Genomic DNA, 11,591 nt, shown 5'->3' with positions numbered 1-11,591 from the left:
TCTGGGGTGAACCTGTGCAGATTCTCCATCTGCTATGATATGCTAGCTTTGTCTCCTTTCCCCATCAGCCAGCAGTGGGAAGCGGTGCAGCTCCCCAGACAAACCACCCCTGGCTACAAGCAGACTATTTTGACTCAGCTCTAGCAGAGGAGAGCTGGCTGGGGCTGCAGTAAAGGCTGCCTTTCCATATCTGAATGATGCTGAAAGTTGCTGGGTCGTGCAGCATCCCCTGGATGACGAATTGTTAGAGCAGGCTGCGAGCAGCAACCCCTGCCTGAGCACAGCCAGTCCTGCAGCTGAGCCCCTCGGGGAGTCAAGGCAAAGGGGAGTCTGCCCCATGCTAATTAAAACTCTTTTCTCAACTTCTCCTTCGCAAAGTGCAAAGAAATCCTCTTTTCATGCCCAACGACTAAAAATAAATCCTATTTTGGGTCTCAGAAGCAGCCGCGTGACTGAATGAGCCCTTCGGTTTCATTCATGTTTGCTGTCTATTAATCTGTTCTCCTCACCCTCAGCAGGGTATGACTCAGGGCTTCACATTGTCTTCCTCCCTGAACTATCTGTGTTTTGACTTTAAATTCTGCTGTCTGACGCAAAGCAGTGCTGAAATCATGACAGTTTGATCCAGCCAGCTCCCAGGAGACTCTTGATCTTTACTGGCTGGTAAATGTAGCACTCAGAACAGCTATGCAGAGCAGATATCGATATTTTTACACCAAATGTTGGTAAGCAGATGTCACAGGCTTCTGAAAAGCCTTGAAACTCCACAGAAGAAAATATGTGAGTATGTGTGTGGGAGGCCTGGGGATAAAAATAATTCTGTGGTTCTATGAGAAGGCATATATTCCTTAATCCGTTGGTGTTTTGCTATTCCTGTGCAGGGTACTCAAAGTGGAGGCTGCTATACTGGAACAAGTATAGCAGTAAACTCTTTCCCTGTTGATTCATCTGCTGCTTATGCAGCTCCTTCCAGCCCGGGCTTCTCTGCCCCTCTGGCACTGGCTGAGCTGATAGATCCCATGGGGGTTTCTCCTATGGGGTGGAGCCTGATTACCCCAAGTTTCAGGCATCCCATGGTAAGTGTAGGTCACTGGGCAGGTAGCAGCAGCGAGGCAGCGGGCTGGGCTCCTCCTGCAGCCCCTGGAGAACTCCAGAGGCACTGGAGGGGTGCCAGAGCCTGGGGAAGGATGCTAAGCAGGAGGCAGAGCTGAGCCTCAGCCCTGGGGCAGGCTGCAGAGGGAGTGGAGTGATGATGCCCTTGGCCAGCACTGGGGCACAGCCCCGTGTGCAGGGGTGGCAGACAAGCCTTGCCTAAGGCTCCTCTTCAGTTTAATTTTTTTTTTTATAAGCAGGCAGCCTGAAATCCTGAACTTGTAAATGTTGGTTAAAAGTCCAGATTTTGGGTTTGGCTTTTCCTTAGCTTTTCCTGTTCTTGAAATGTCCCCTCAGGGAGGTGTGTAGGGCAGGCTGGTGTTAAACCTGCTTAATCTCATTGCAGTGTTGAATAAAGCCCAGTGATCTACAGCCAGTGCTTGCCTTGACATCCCTGCTTTTAAAGGACTGTGGTTAAAAACTGCAAACCCCTTATTTTTCCTTACAATGCTGTACTTATCCCTCCCCTTATGGCTTTGGAAATGAAATTTGAGCCATTTATTGTGCACTAAATTTAGGCAGGCCAAAAATATTTGCATACAAATATGACTGATCTTTCAAGCATGCAAAATGAGCAGAAAATGACAAGTCTGATGTTGGATACAGGCAGAACTCAAGTATTTTAAAATTAAAATAATTTAAAAGAATCTGTATCTATGATGGCAGATGAGCCTTTTATGAGGAAAGAAAACCTCCTCTTTCTCATTATATTCAGAGTAAATGAAGATATTCAAGTCAGATATGGACTGAATTTTAAATGTGACAATGGCATTTATTCTGCAGGAGATGTCATGTCTGTAATGAATTGTAAATTATTTTTAGTTGCTACTAGAAACAGAAGAAGGGAAGGAAATAATCAATATTGACACAACCCTGCTTTATTTTTAAGCAGTGCTGATCTTGGTGGCACCAATTAGAGGAGGAGAGAGCCAGAGCTGCAGAGCTGCAAACCATTCTGGTGTTTAGAAAAGGGCCAGAGCAGCCAGACAAATGTGCTGCCCCCCTGGGCTGGTGATCCCAGCCAGATCATCATTCCAGCCTCTGCTGGGAGCTGGGCAGGTGTGGTGCAGCCCATGGTCCATGAACTGCTGTGGTTCTGGCCACCCTCACCCCCTGCTGCTGCTGTGTCCTGGGCACAAGCACAGTGACCCCAAGGCCCTTTGCCACAGCATGCTTCCTCCTCAAGACAAGTTTTCTGGCTTTTCTTTTCCCACTGACTGTAGGGATGATGATATTCGAGCTGGGGTATGACAAAACAGAGAGTGCAGGGACCCTCCAGCCTCTGTTTGCTGCAGTGAAGTTCCCCTCCCAACCCCGTGCCCTCTTTCTAGCATGAAATGAAATTAAATAAAAGGCTTTTGCTGCAAGGTGCAGGGTTGATTGATTAACCTTTATCTTCTCATGATGGGTAAGGTAGAGCATGTGACAAGCAAGCTGTTCAGAAAAATCACTGTGGGTAGAGCTGGGCTGTTCCCAGAATGCACAAAAGGATGCACATGGTCAAAATTCACTCAGAAAAACAAGATTACCCATCTCCTTTGCTTAAGCAGTTGCTATTGAGCTAATTCTAATGTAATTTCCTAAAGCTGAGAGATGCTGTGATGTGATCTTACTCTTGTATAAAATGCCATGGAACTTCTGATGACAGAACAGATCCAATTTTCAGTTGCATGACTCATTCTAAGGAAAAGAATGCTGTACATTCAATATGACCAAAAAAAAAAAAAAAAATTCAGTAAGGCCCTCCTTATAGGGCTGGGTGGATGCAATCAATCGTAAGCACAAAGTCCAGGCAACTTTTTGATATGGAGTAAAATTGACAGATGGATTGTAGAGAGCCTTTGGAAAATTTTATCCACTGAACCCAGAATAGCCACAGCAGAGACCAAAGCCAAGTGTCTGGCTGACTTTATATGCTGTAAACCTGAGGTGAGTGGTTAAGGAGGATGCAATCTTGCTCATGTGCCGAATAATTTGGATTGTCTGAAATGTGCTCTAATGCAGAAGATCAGGGATAGATGGATGGGGTTCAACAGCATGATTTCATGGGAAAGAATTTGCTCCATAAGTATTAGTCATTTGGTGACAGAATACACAAGAGCCTGTTGGAAACTCTTGCAGAAGCACAGGAAAATTCCTGAAAGTCTGAATTGAGTAATTTTCTTCTGGGTGTTTTCTGTTATTATTTTGTTTGTTGGTTTTGATTACACTGAGTATTCTGTCCCTGGACTGAGGTGTCTCAGTGACAGCAGTGTCTGCAGTGCTGTGTTTTGTGGGCATTCAGGACCCTGCTGAAGGGGATGTGGTGTTGAGCAATACAGTTCCCAGCTGCTCAGAGGGCACTTGGACCTTGCCCTCTGCTACTGCAGCAATGCCTTTCTCTTTCCCTTCCTCAGAGCTGCTATCATGGGCCCTAATGCAATATTTTTTGGGCTCTTTACTTCCCGGGCCTGGCAATGGAAGTGCATGTATTGGATGGAATTTGGGGCCAGAATAAAGCTGCTGCTGAAGATTTTCAGCACAAAAACTGAAACTGTATCAGCAAATGCAGCTAGGATTTTCTTGTTGTCTGTTCATGGCTACAATTATTTCTAGCTTACTGTTCTTACAATAATTTAATTTTGTTATGTTTCTTGGCTTGGAAGGTACATTCATCCTAGGTTTTTTTGCTTTTTGTGCGGTAAAAGGTCAGAATTGTCAGGAAAGATTTATTTTGGGGGAAAAGGAATACTTATTTAAAAGCCAAAGCAAAACAACCTTTCTGTAATAGGAAGGAAGCAGAAGGGACAAGCTAAAACTCTGAGCATCAGCTGAAGCCATGTGTTACATCTTGTGTTTTGTGATTTATGGCATAGTGGTATTTACTCACCTCACTGATCCAGGCGTGCAAGTGCTGCCCTTTTTGAGTGCTGAGAAGGGAGATAAAACCATGAGGGCCTTTTCAGCAGTGCCTGGCAGTGCCCCAGGGATGGGCAGCCCCTCTCTGGCTCCCTCCCCATCCAGAGGAGCACCAGCCTGGCCCCTGTCCCATCCACAGCCAGGGCACACAGGCTGGCATGGGGCTGCAGGAGCAGGAGGAACCTTCTGCCTTGTATTTCCCCAGTGTGCTTCAGTTTTTCCATCTTCCTCAGACAAACAACGGAGGGGTGTCCTTCTCCCCTCAGGAGCACTGATCTCTAGTTGGTCCAGAGCTCCAGGGCCTCCTACACCTGATGACAAGGCCACAGATGCCATGAACCCTGCCTGCCCTGTGACAAAGCCAGAAATGTGCCACAATAGCTCAGTCAATGACCTAAAGAGAAAAATTAAAAAGCCCAGCTGGCCACCGCTGCTGAAAGGCACGGGCACAGGCAGGCACGGGCACGCTGACCCTGGGTGCAGAGTCATCCTCACGGCCGGGCTCGCACCCCGCTCCGGCCCCGCGCGTCCCCGCCGCGCTCCCGCTCCGGCCCCGGCCGTGCCCCGCTGCTGCTGCGGCCTGCGCCCGCCCCCGAGGTGTCGCTCGGGCTTGTCGAGTCCTTCCTCCCAGCCTAAGAAGCAGCATCACATCTGCCTTTTCCTTTCCTTTTTCTTTCTTTTTTCTTTTTAAACCTCTTTCCCCTTTCCCCCTTCTTTCTTCCTTGCCTTGCTTTTCTCTCCTTGTTTTTCCTCGTGGCTTTTTTCCCCCTCTGTATTTTTTTTTTTTTTTTTTTACTTTCTCCTTTTTTCTCCTTCCCCCCGCTTTTCCCGCTGCCGGTTTTACGTGCCGGGTGTGTGCCCGCTCCGTGCGGGCCCGGGGTCGCTCCGCCCGGGCGGGGCCGGGCCGGGCGGGGCCGGGCGGGGCCGTGACGCGCGGCCGGGGCGGTATAAGCGGCGCTGTCCGGGTGCTGAAGGCGGCGGAGCGGCGGCAGCAGCGCAGGTAGGGCTGGAGCGCCGGCGGCTGCAGGGATGTAGATCGGGATTAGGGATACAGGGCTGTAGGGATGTAGATCGGGATGTAGAGATACAGGGCTGTAGGGATGTAGATTGGGATATAGGGATATAGGACTGTAGGGCTGTAGATTGGGATATAGGGATATAGGGCTGTAGGGATGTAGACTGAGATACAGGGATGTAGGGTTGTAGGGATGTAGATTGGGATATAGGGATATAGGGCTGTAGGGATGTAGACTGAGATACAGGGATATAGGGTTGTAGGGATGTAGATTGGGATGTAGGGACACAGGGCTGTAGGGATGTAGATTGGGATGTAGGGATACAGGGCTGTAGGGATGTATATTGGGATATAGGGATATAGGGCTGTAGGGATGTAGACTGAGATACAGGGATATAGGGTTGTAGGGATGTTGGGTTGTAGGGATGTAGATTGGGATGTAGGGATACAGGGCTGTAGGGATGTAGACTGAGATACAGGGATATAGGGTTGTAGGGATGTAGGACTGTAGGGATGTAGATTGGGATATAGGGATATAGGGCTGTAGGGATGTAGACGGAGATACAGGGATATAGGGTTGTAGGGATGTAGATTGGGATGTAGGGATACAGGGATGTAGGGATGTAGATTGGGATATAGGGATATAGGGCTGTAGGGATGTAGATTGGGATATAGGGATATAGGGCTGTAGGGATGTAGGTTGGGATGTAGGGATTATAGGGCTGTAGGGCTGTAGATTGGGATGTAGGGATGTAGATTGGGATGTAGGGCTGTAGGGCTGTAGATTGGGATGTAGGGATTATAGGGCTGTAGGGATATAGGGCTGTAGGGCTGTAGATTGGGATGTAGGGCTGTAGATTTGGATGTGGGTATACAGGGCTGTGGATTGGGATGTAGGGAGCATGGAGCCCCAGGGCTGCGCAGGGGGATCCAGCACCGAGAGCAGTGAAGTCGCACCAAGAGCGGTGATGCCGGGGCTGGGGTTTGCAAGAGAACACATCATTGTAAAATGTGCTCCTATCACTATATATACTGCATACATATAACAATGTGTGTGTGTATGTATAAATAGATATATGTTGTATCCATGGGCTCTCAGCACCGGCCGGAGCAGTGGCACTCAGCCGTGCCGGGTCACCGACATGGCACTTCTGTGGATGGGCGGAGGGTTCCCTCGGATGCAAACAGCCTCTGAGTCACTTCCCAGACAGATCCACATGCAAACATTCCTTTTATTCACTAGAACTGCCGTGGCTTTGGGCTTTTACCCTTCGTTGCTGTTTTGTTTGTTTTTTCAGTCCCTTCCACAGGGTAAAGGGTTAGAGATGCTTTTAAACAAGGCAAATTTACTGCAGGTATGTTATTTATTGCAAAAAAGAAATGGGAGGAACAGTGCATGATATATTTATTTTCCCTGTGAAAAGCTGCTGTTAGGTTTCACCTAAGGCTGTCAGGGCAGGGAGATGTCTATAGGAATAACCTATGAGTTTTCATAGCTAAATTTCACTGGAAACATTAGAGTCACATCAGAAACAACTGCCAGGAGAATGAGAGAGAAAATTACTGCTACCATGGAAACATCCCAGAAAGGAGATATTTTCTGTGTCTGTTTTTTAGGGAACTTTTTTCAGTCTCTATTGCCTTTGTATGTGTTAAATTTTGATAATGATTGCCTCATTTTGTAAAGAGAAGCTTCTTCATCTTCATTTGTTGGCTAAAAGATGATTTTCCTGTTTGTTAGGTTCTAATAGAGGAGAAAATATGCTCTCCATCTAGACTGGCTTCACAGTTATCGATCTGAAAAAAAAAGAACTGTTTTAGTATATTGTCCTTTGCGAGGCACAGGAGAGAATGGTTATGATATTTCCTAAAGATGGGCTAAAATGTTTTGTTTTTAAACAAATTTGGAATTAAAGTCTGAAAGACTGGCGAGGAATCCTCTTACCTTGGATAGCACAGTATATTTAATGACAAGATTTACGACCCGAACTCATAGCTTGTAAAAGAAATAATTCCCAAATCTGTTTGGCAAGGATTTCAAATACCATCTACTAGTAAATTAGAAGTAAAAATTGACCTAGAGGCAAATGCACACAAAATATGTAGAGAGGAGCCAATGTTATTTCTGCAAAGGAAATATCCAATTGAGCAACATCCTTGTCGAATGCTAAACTAAACTTTGCCTGGCTGCACACATTTTGATTTTAGTGGGATGCTGACAGCTCTTGCAAAGGCTGTAACAATCCAAATTGTGTGCAGCAAAGGAGGGTGAGTTGCTGGTCTTTGTGAGTGGGAGGTGCTTGGCAGATGATTATAGACTTACTCTCCCTTCCCCCATCCCTTGGAAAGGACAGTTTCTCATGTGCTGATCAAACAAACGCTGTTGATAACCAGTCTCTGCTGGAAAAGAAAGTCTTAATTTCACTTATTTGCTACAGAAATAGAAAAATTAGGTGCTGTTTGGTTGTTTGTTTGCTTTTGCTTTTATTTTTAAAATGGATATATACATTTATGTACAGTGTTAATGCCTTTTCTGTGACAGAAAATGAAGCAATATATTGGCTTTGACTCAGGGCCAACTCAGATCCAGAGGGTGGGACTGTCTAATCAGCTGTTGAACTAATCATTTGTGAAATCAATGCTCAAATGTACTCAGGCATGAAGTCAGAAATGTTTGGGGAAATTGTTTGCTATTATGCCTGTTAGCCTGCTCATGCATACTGAAGGGGGGAAAATAAGCAGCTCTCTGAACTGATAATGCTTTAATTATTAAGTTGTATTATGCTAAGGACAAAAACTGAGTGGAAAAATCTACAAGTGAGCTGAAATGAACATATTCATGCTCACTTTCTGCTTCCAGCAGTGGGTAAACATGGGTGTACACAGCTCTTTCAGGATGTCACAAACCACCAGAGTCTCAACAGGATACTTTTACCAGGCCAAAAACCAAAGGAAGCAAAATAGGTCAATTAATCAAAGCAGTTGATATCTTTATCATTCCTTTCTCGTTATTGTACTTTATCTGTTAATGTAACTGGATCAGAAGAGCCTCACCTGTGCCGTGGCCCCAGTGTGCCAGTGCTGAGTGTGTCCTGGGCAATGACTGGTGGCAATTTCCCCTGTGCCGTGTGGAGGGTGCCCAGCTCCCTGCAAGGCTGGGCTTCTGCAGCTGTATCCTCATGCACTGTGATGCTGTAATCATCTTCATTCTGTCAGAGGCATATTTTTCCCGGTTCTGTTCCAGAGTTTATTTTTGTCTGGTGTAAGCTGGGCAGACATGGGCTTCTACTGATCTATTCTAACCAAATTTGCCAGTGGTCATGTTTCTGCCTGTCCTGGGACCTGATTAAATTTCTGCTGAAGTGAATGAATAAACAAATGAATGAAATCACCCCTCAGAACCTACCTACTTGAGCTTGTTTCCAAGATGAGCTTTCAAAGATTCAGTAAAATTATTTGGTACCTTTAGGATAAATTATATTTTTCCTCTCGTATAAGAGATCATTGCCTTAGGAATATGAATCATAGAGTCATTAACCAATATTCCCTTGTAATACAAATAATTTTTTTAAAAATGAAATAGCAAAATAAAGGAAATAATAGCTAAAGTACTATCAGTGCTGACAGAAATAAACTTGCAAGTAATTTTTTGTCATGTTCACTTCATCACATAATTTTATTGCAGTTTAGCACCATTCAACATTCAACATTTCATTCCAGTATTGTCCTGGCATGAAATTAGATGCCCTATGGAGCAATCTCACAAAATATTTCTGTCTGTAATTTTAATATTAGTATTTTGAGCAGCATTTAAATGTATGAATACACCAATTTTGTCATTTAGGTACTTTGTTCTCATGATTGAAATGACATCTAGGTGTGTTTATGGACATTTCATGAGTTATATAGGATTGATATTTTGTATATTGTTCACAAAGTACATGGAGCATAGAGATGAGAAATTTCTTGCATAGCTCTATTTCCTAAGCCTGTCTCCATGTGTTAACAACTTATTTTTTTTCTTCTTCTTCTTTATTTAAAGGAAATATTTAAAACATGGCCGAAACCAAAACCTTCCAGCCTGGAGCAGCCTGTGCTCTCACCTTTTTCTTTGTCCTAATCTGTTGGGTTGATGCAGCCTCCTTCCAGCAGCACCAGCTGCTTCAGAAAGATCCAGACTATGCAATGAAAAACTTACAGAGGCTCCCAAATCCCGATATGATCAAAGCCCTGGAATACATAGAAGACCTTCGCAAGCAAACCAACAAGGGAGAAAGCAGCCCTGATTACAGCTCTTATCAAAGTGTCCCGTACCTCCTGCCACAGAGAGAAAGCAAGGACCAGCTTCACCTCCCGGATAACGTGCGGGATTCTTTGACTGAAGATGAGTCCCAGTGGGTTAAGGTAATGCTGGAAGCCTTGCGGCAAGCTGAGAAGGAGTCAAAAGCTGGCCCAAAGGAGAATAAACCTTACGGGCTGAGCTCAGATAACAACTTTCCAGCTGGAGTAACTGATGATTACGAGGCTTACAAGTGGCCTGAGAGGTGGCAGAAGTACCTCAAGATGCCACTTGGGCACTATGAAGATGGCTCAAGAGACAGTCCCTTCAAGCGTACCAACGAAATCGTGGAAGAGCAGTACACGCCCCAGAGCCTTGCCACGCTGGAGTCCGTGTTCCAGGAGCTGGGCAAGATGGCAGGACCCAGTAACCACAAGAAAGAAAGGCTGGATGAGGACCAGAAATTGTATACAGATGATGAAGATGATGTGTATAAAGTGAATAACATTGCCTATGAAGATGTGGTTGGAGGAGAAGATTGGAATCCCATAGAGGAAAAAGTGGAAAGCCAAACCCAGGAAGAGATAAAAGATAGCAAAGAGGAAATTGATAAACACGAAGAGGAGATTGATGAGGAAATGAAAAGATCAGGAAAACTCAGTTTCCTTGAGGATGAAATAAGAAGAGAAAATAAAGATCAAGTGTCAGAGGATGTTTCAAAACTAATGAATTATTACCTGAAGAGGCTGATGGGTAGTGCTGGGAATAGGAAATTAAGGACTGGTGGAGAACTTGAGGAAAAAAGAGCATCCATGTTTTTGGATAAACAACTTGATCCTCAGGCTATAGCTCAGCTGATAGAAATCTCAAGGAATTTGCAAATTCCTCCTGAGGATTTAATAGACATGTTGAAAGCTGGAGAGAAAAAGCAGCTTCAGAGCGAAAGGTTGGAAGCTGAGCAGGAAATGGAATTCCCAGAAGACCTTGATGAGATAACTGAAACCAATCTAGGACAGAGTGACATATTTAAAAATAATATAAACTCTAAAAACGGGTACATGAAGCAGCCTCTTATTCCAGAAAATCTACCTGAAGACCTCAATATTGAAGATATTGTCAGCCTTCTGGGAAATGACAATTTGGCAAATCAGAATCCCTCCTACTTACTAAATCGTCTTAATCAAGAAAATGATTTGCCAAGACTGTCTTACATTCCCAGAAGATTGAAAGGACACCTGTTCCCTAAAGCTGCCTGGATGAACGACTTGGAAAGGCGACAAACGGAGTATGAGAAACTGAATGAGAAGGATGAAGAGCTGGCCGATTACTTGGCAAAGGTGCTGGCAAAATACCCTGAAGTGATCAATACGAAGCAGATGAAACGAGCCCCGGCTGCAGCCTCGGAGAGCAGCCTGCAGGAAGAGGAGCACCTGGAGCAGGCCATCCGGGAGCACCTAAACCAGCTGGGACCACAGGAAGCTGCCAAGCTGGCTTCACTCAGCAAAAGGCTCTCCATGGCTGGGGAAGCTGATGACACACAGACCAGGCAGTACCTGGATGAGGATATGCTGGCAAAGGTGCTGGAGTATCTAAAACAGGAGAAATCAGAGCTTGAAAGAGATCACATTACTAAGCGAGCAATGGAAAACATGTAATTGTTCCTCAAGTATTATTTCTCTTCAATGTGTTGACTTCTATCCCAATTCAGTTGTGATTTATTCCTGCTCTCACACTAAACAACCTATGGTAGACTATTTACCATTGAACAGTCTGCATATCTTTCTCAGAGCTATTATATTGTTTATTGATATATGTTATAAATTATGGGGCAAACAACAAATTGCTTCAAGTGTTTTAAGAAACAATTTAATGATATCAAGTAAAAGTATAATATGTAAACAAATGACCTTTGCATTGTTAATAAAACATGATAAATGAAGAGTGACAATTATAATTTGAAATTTTTAAGATTAATTGGATTATTTTGTTACTGTCTGTAGTGGTTTTTGTGCAGTATTGAATAAAAATAAAGCATTATATATATAGTTTTATTTACAAGGCTTTTTCTATTCAGTGTTTTATTGTTGATGAATAAATTATTTCTGGACAATTGACTTTGTTTCTTTGTGACCATTGATAAAGTCATACTAATTGGAAACATACTTCTACAGATGACTCTTCTGAAATATATTTTTTTTCCTACAAATTAAGTAGTAAGCGTAAACTTGTGGTTTTCTGGGCCATAAG

General features: G+C 44.2%; 1 protein-coding gene across 1 annotated transcript; it reads left to right on the top strand.

Annotated features, from left to right (window-relative positions):
* Window positions 1-4,952: 4,952 nt before the first annotated feature.
* On the top strand, window positions 4,953-11,230 carry SCG2 (secretogranin II). Its single transcript, XM_077785635.1, has 2 exons — window positions 4,953-5,050; window positions 9,108-11,230. Exon 2 carries the CDS (start codon window positions 9,122-9,124, stop codon window positions 10,997-10,999), a length of 1,878 nt encoding a protein of 625 aa, XP_077641761.1. The 5' UTR covers window positions 4,953-5,050; window positions 9,108-9,121; the 3' UTR covers window positions 11,000-11,230.
* The last annotated feature ends 361 nt before the right edge of the window (window positions 11,231-11,591 follow it).

This window comes from Lonchura striata, chromosome 10 (genome assembly GCF_046129695.1).
Source record: "Lonchura striata isolate bLonStr1 chromosome 10, bLonStr1.mat, whole genome shotgun sequence".
Classification (NCBI taxonomy): Eukaryota; Metazoa; Chordata; class Aves; order Passeriformes; family Estrildidae; genus Lonchura; species Lonchura striata.
Note: the sequence above shows the minus strand (reverse complement) of the source record. Positions and strands in the feature narration are given on the sequence as shown.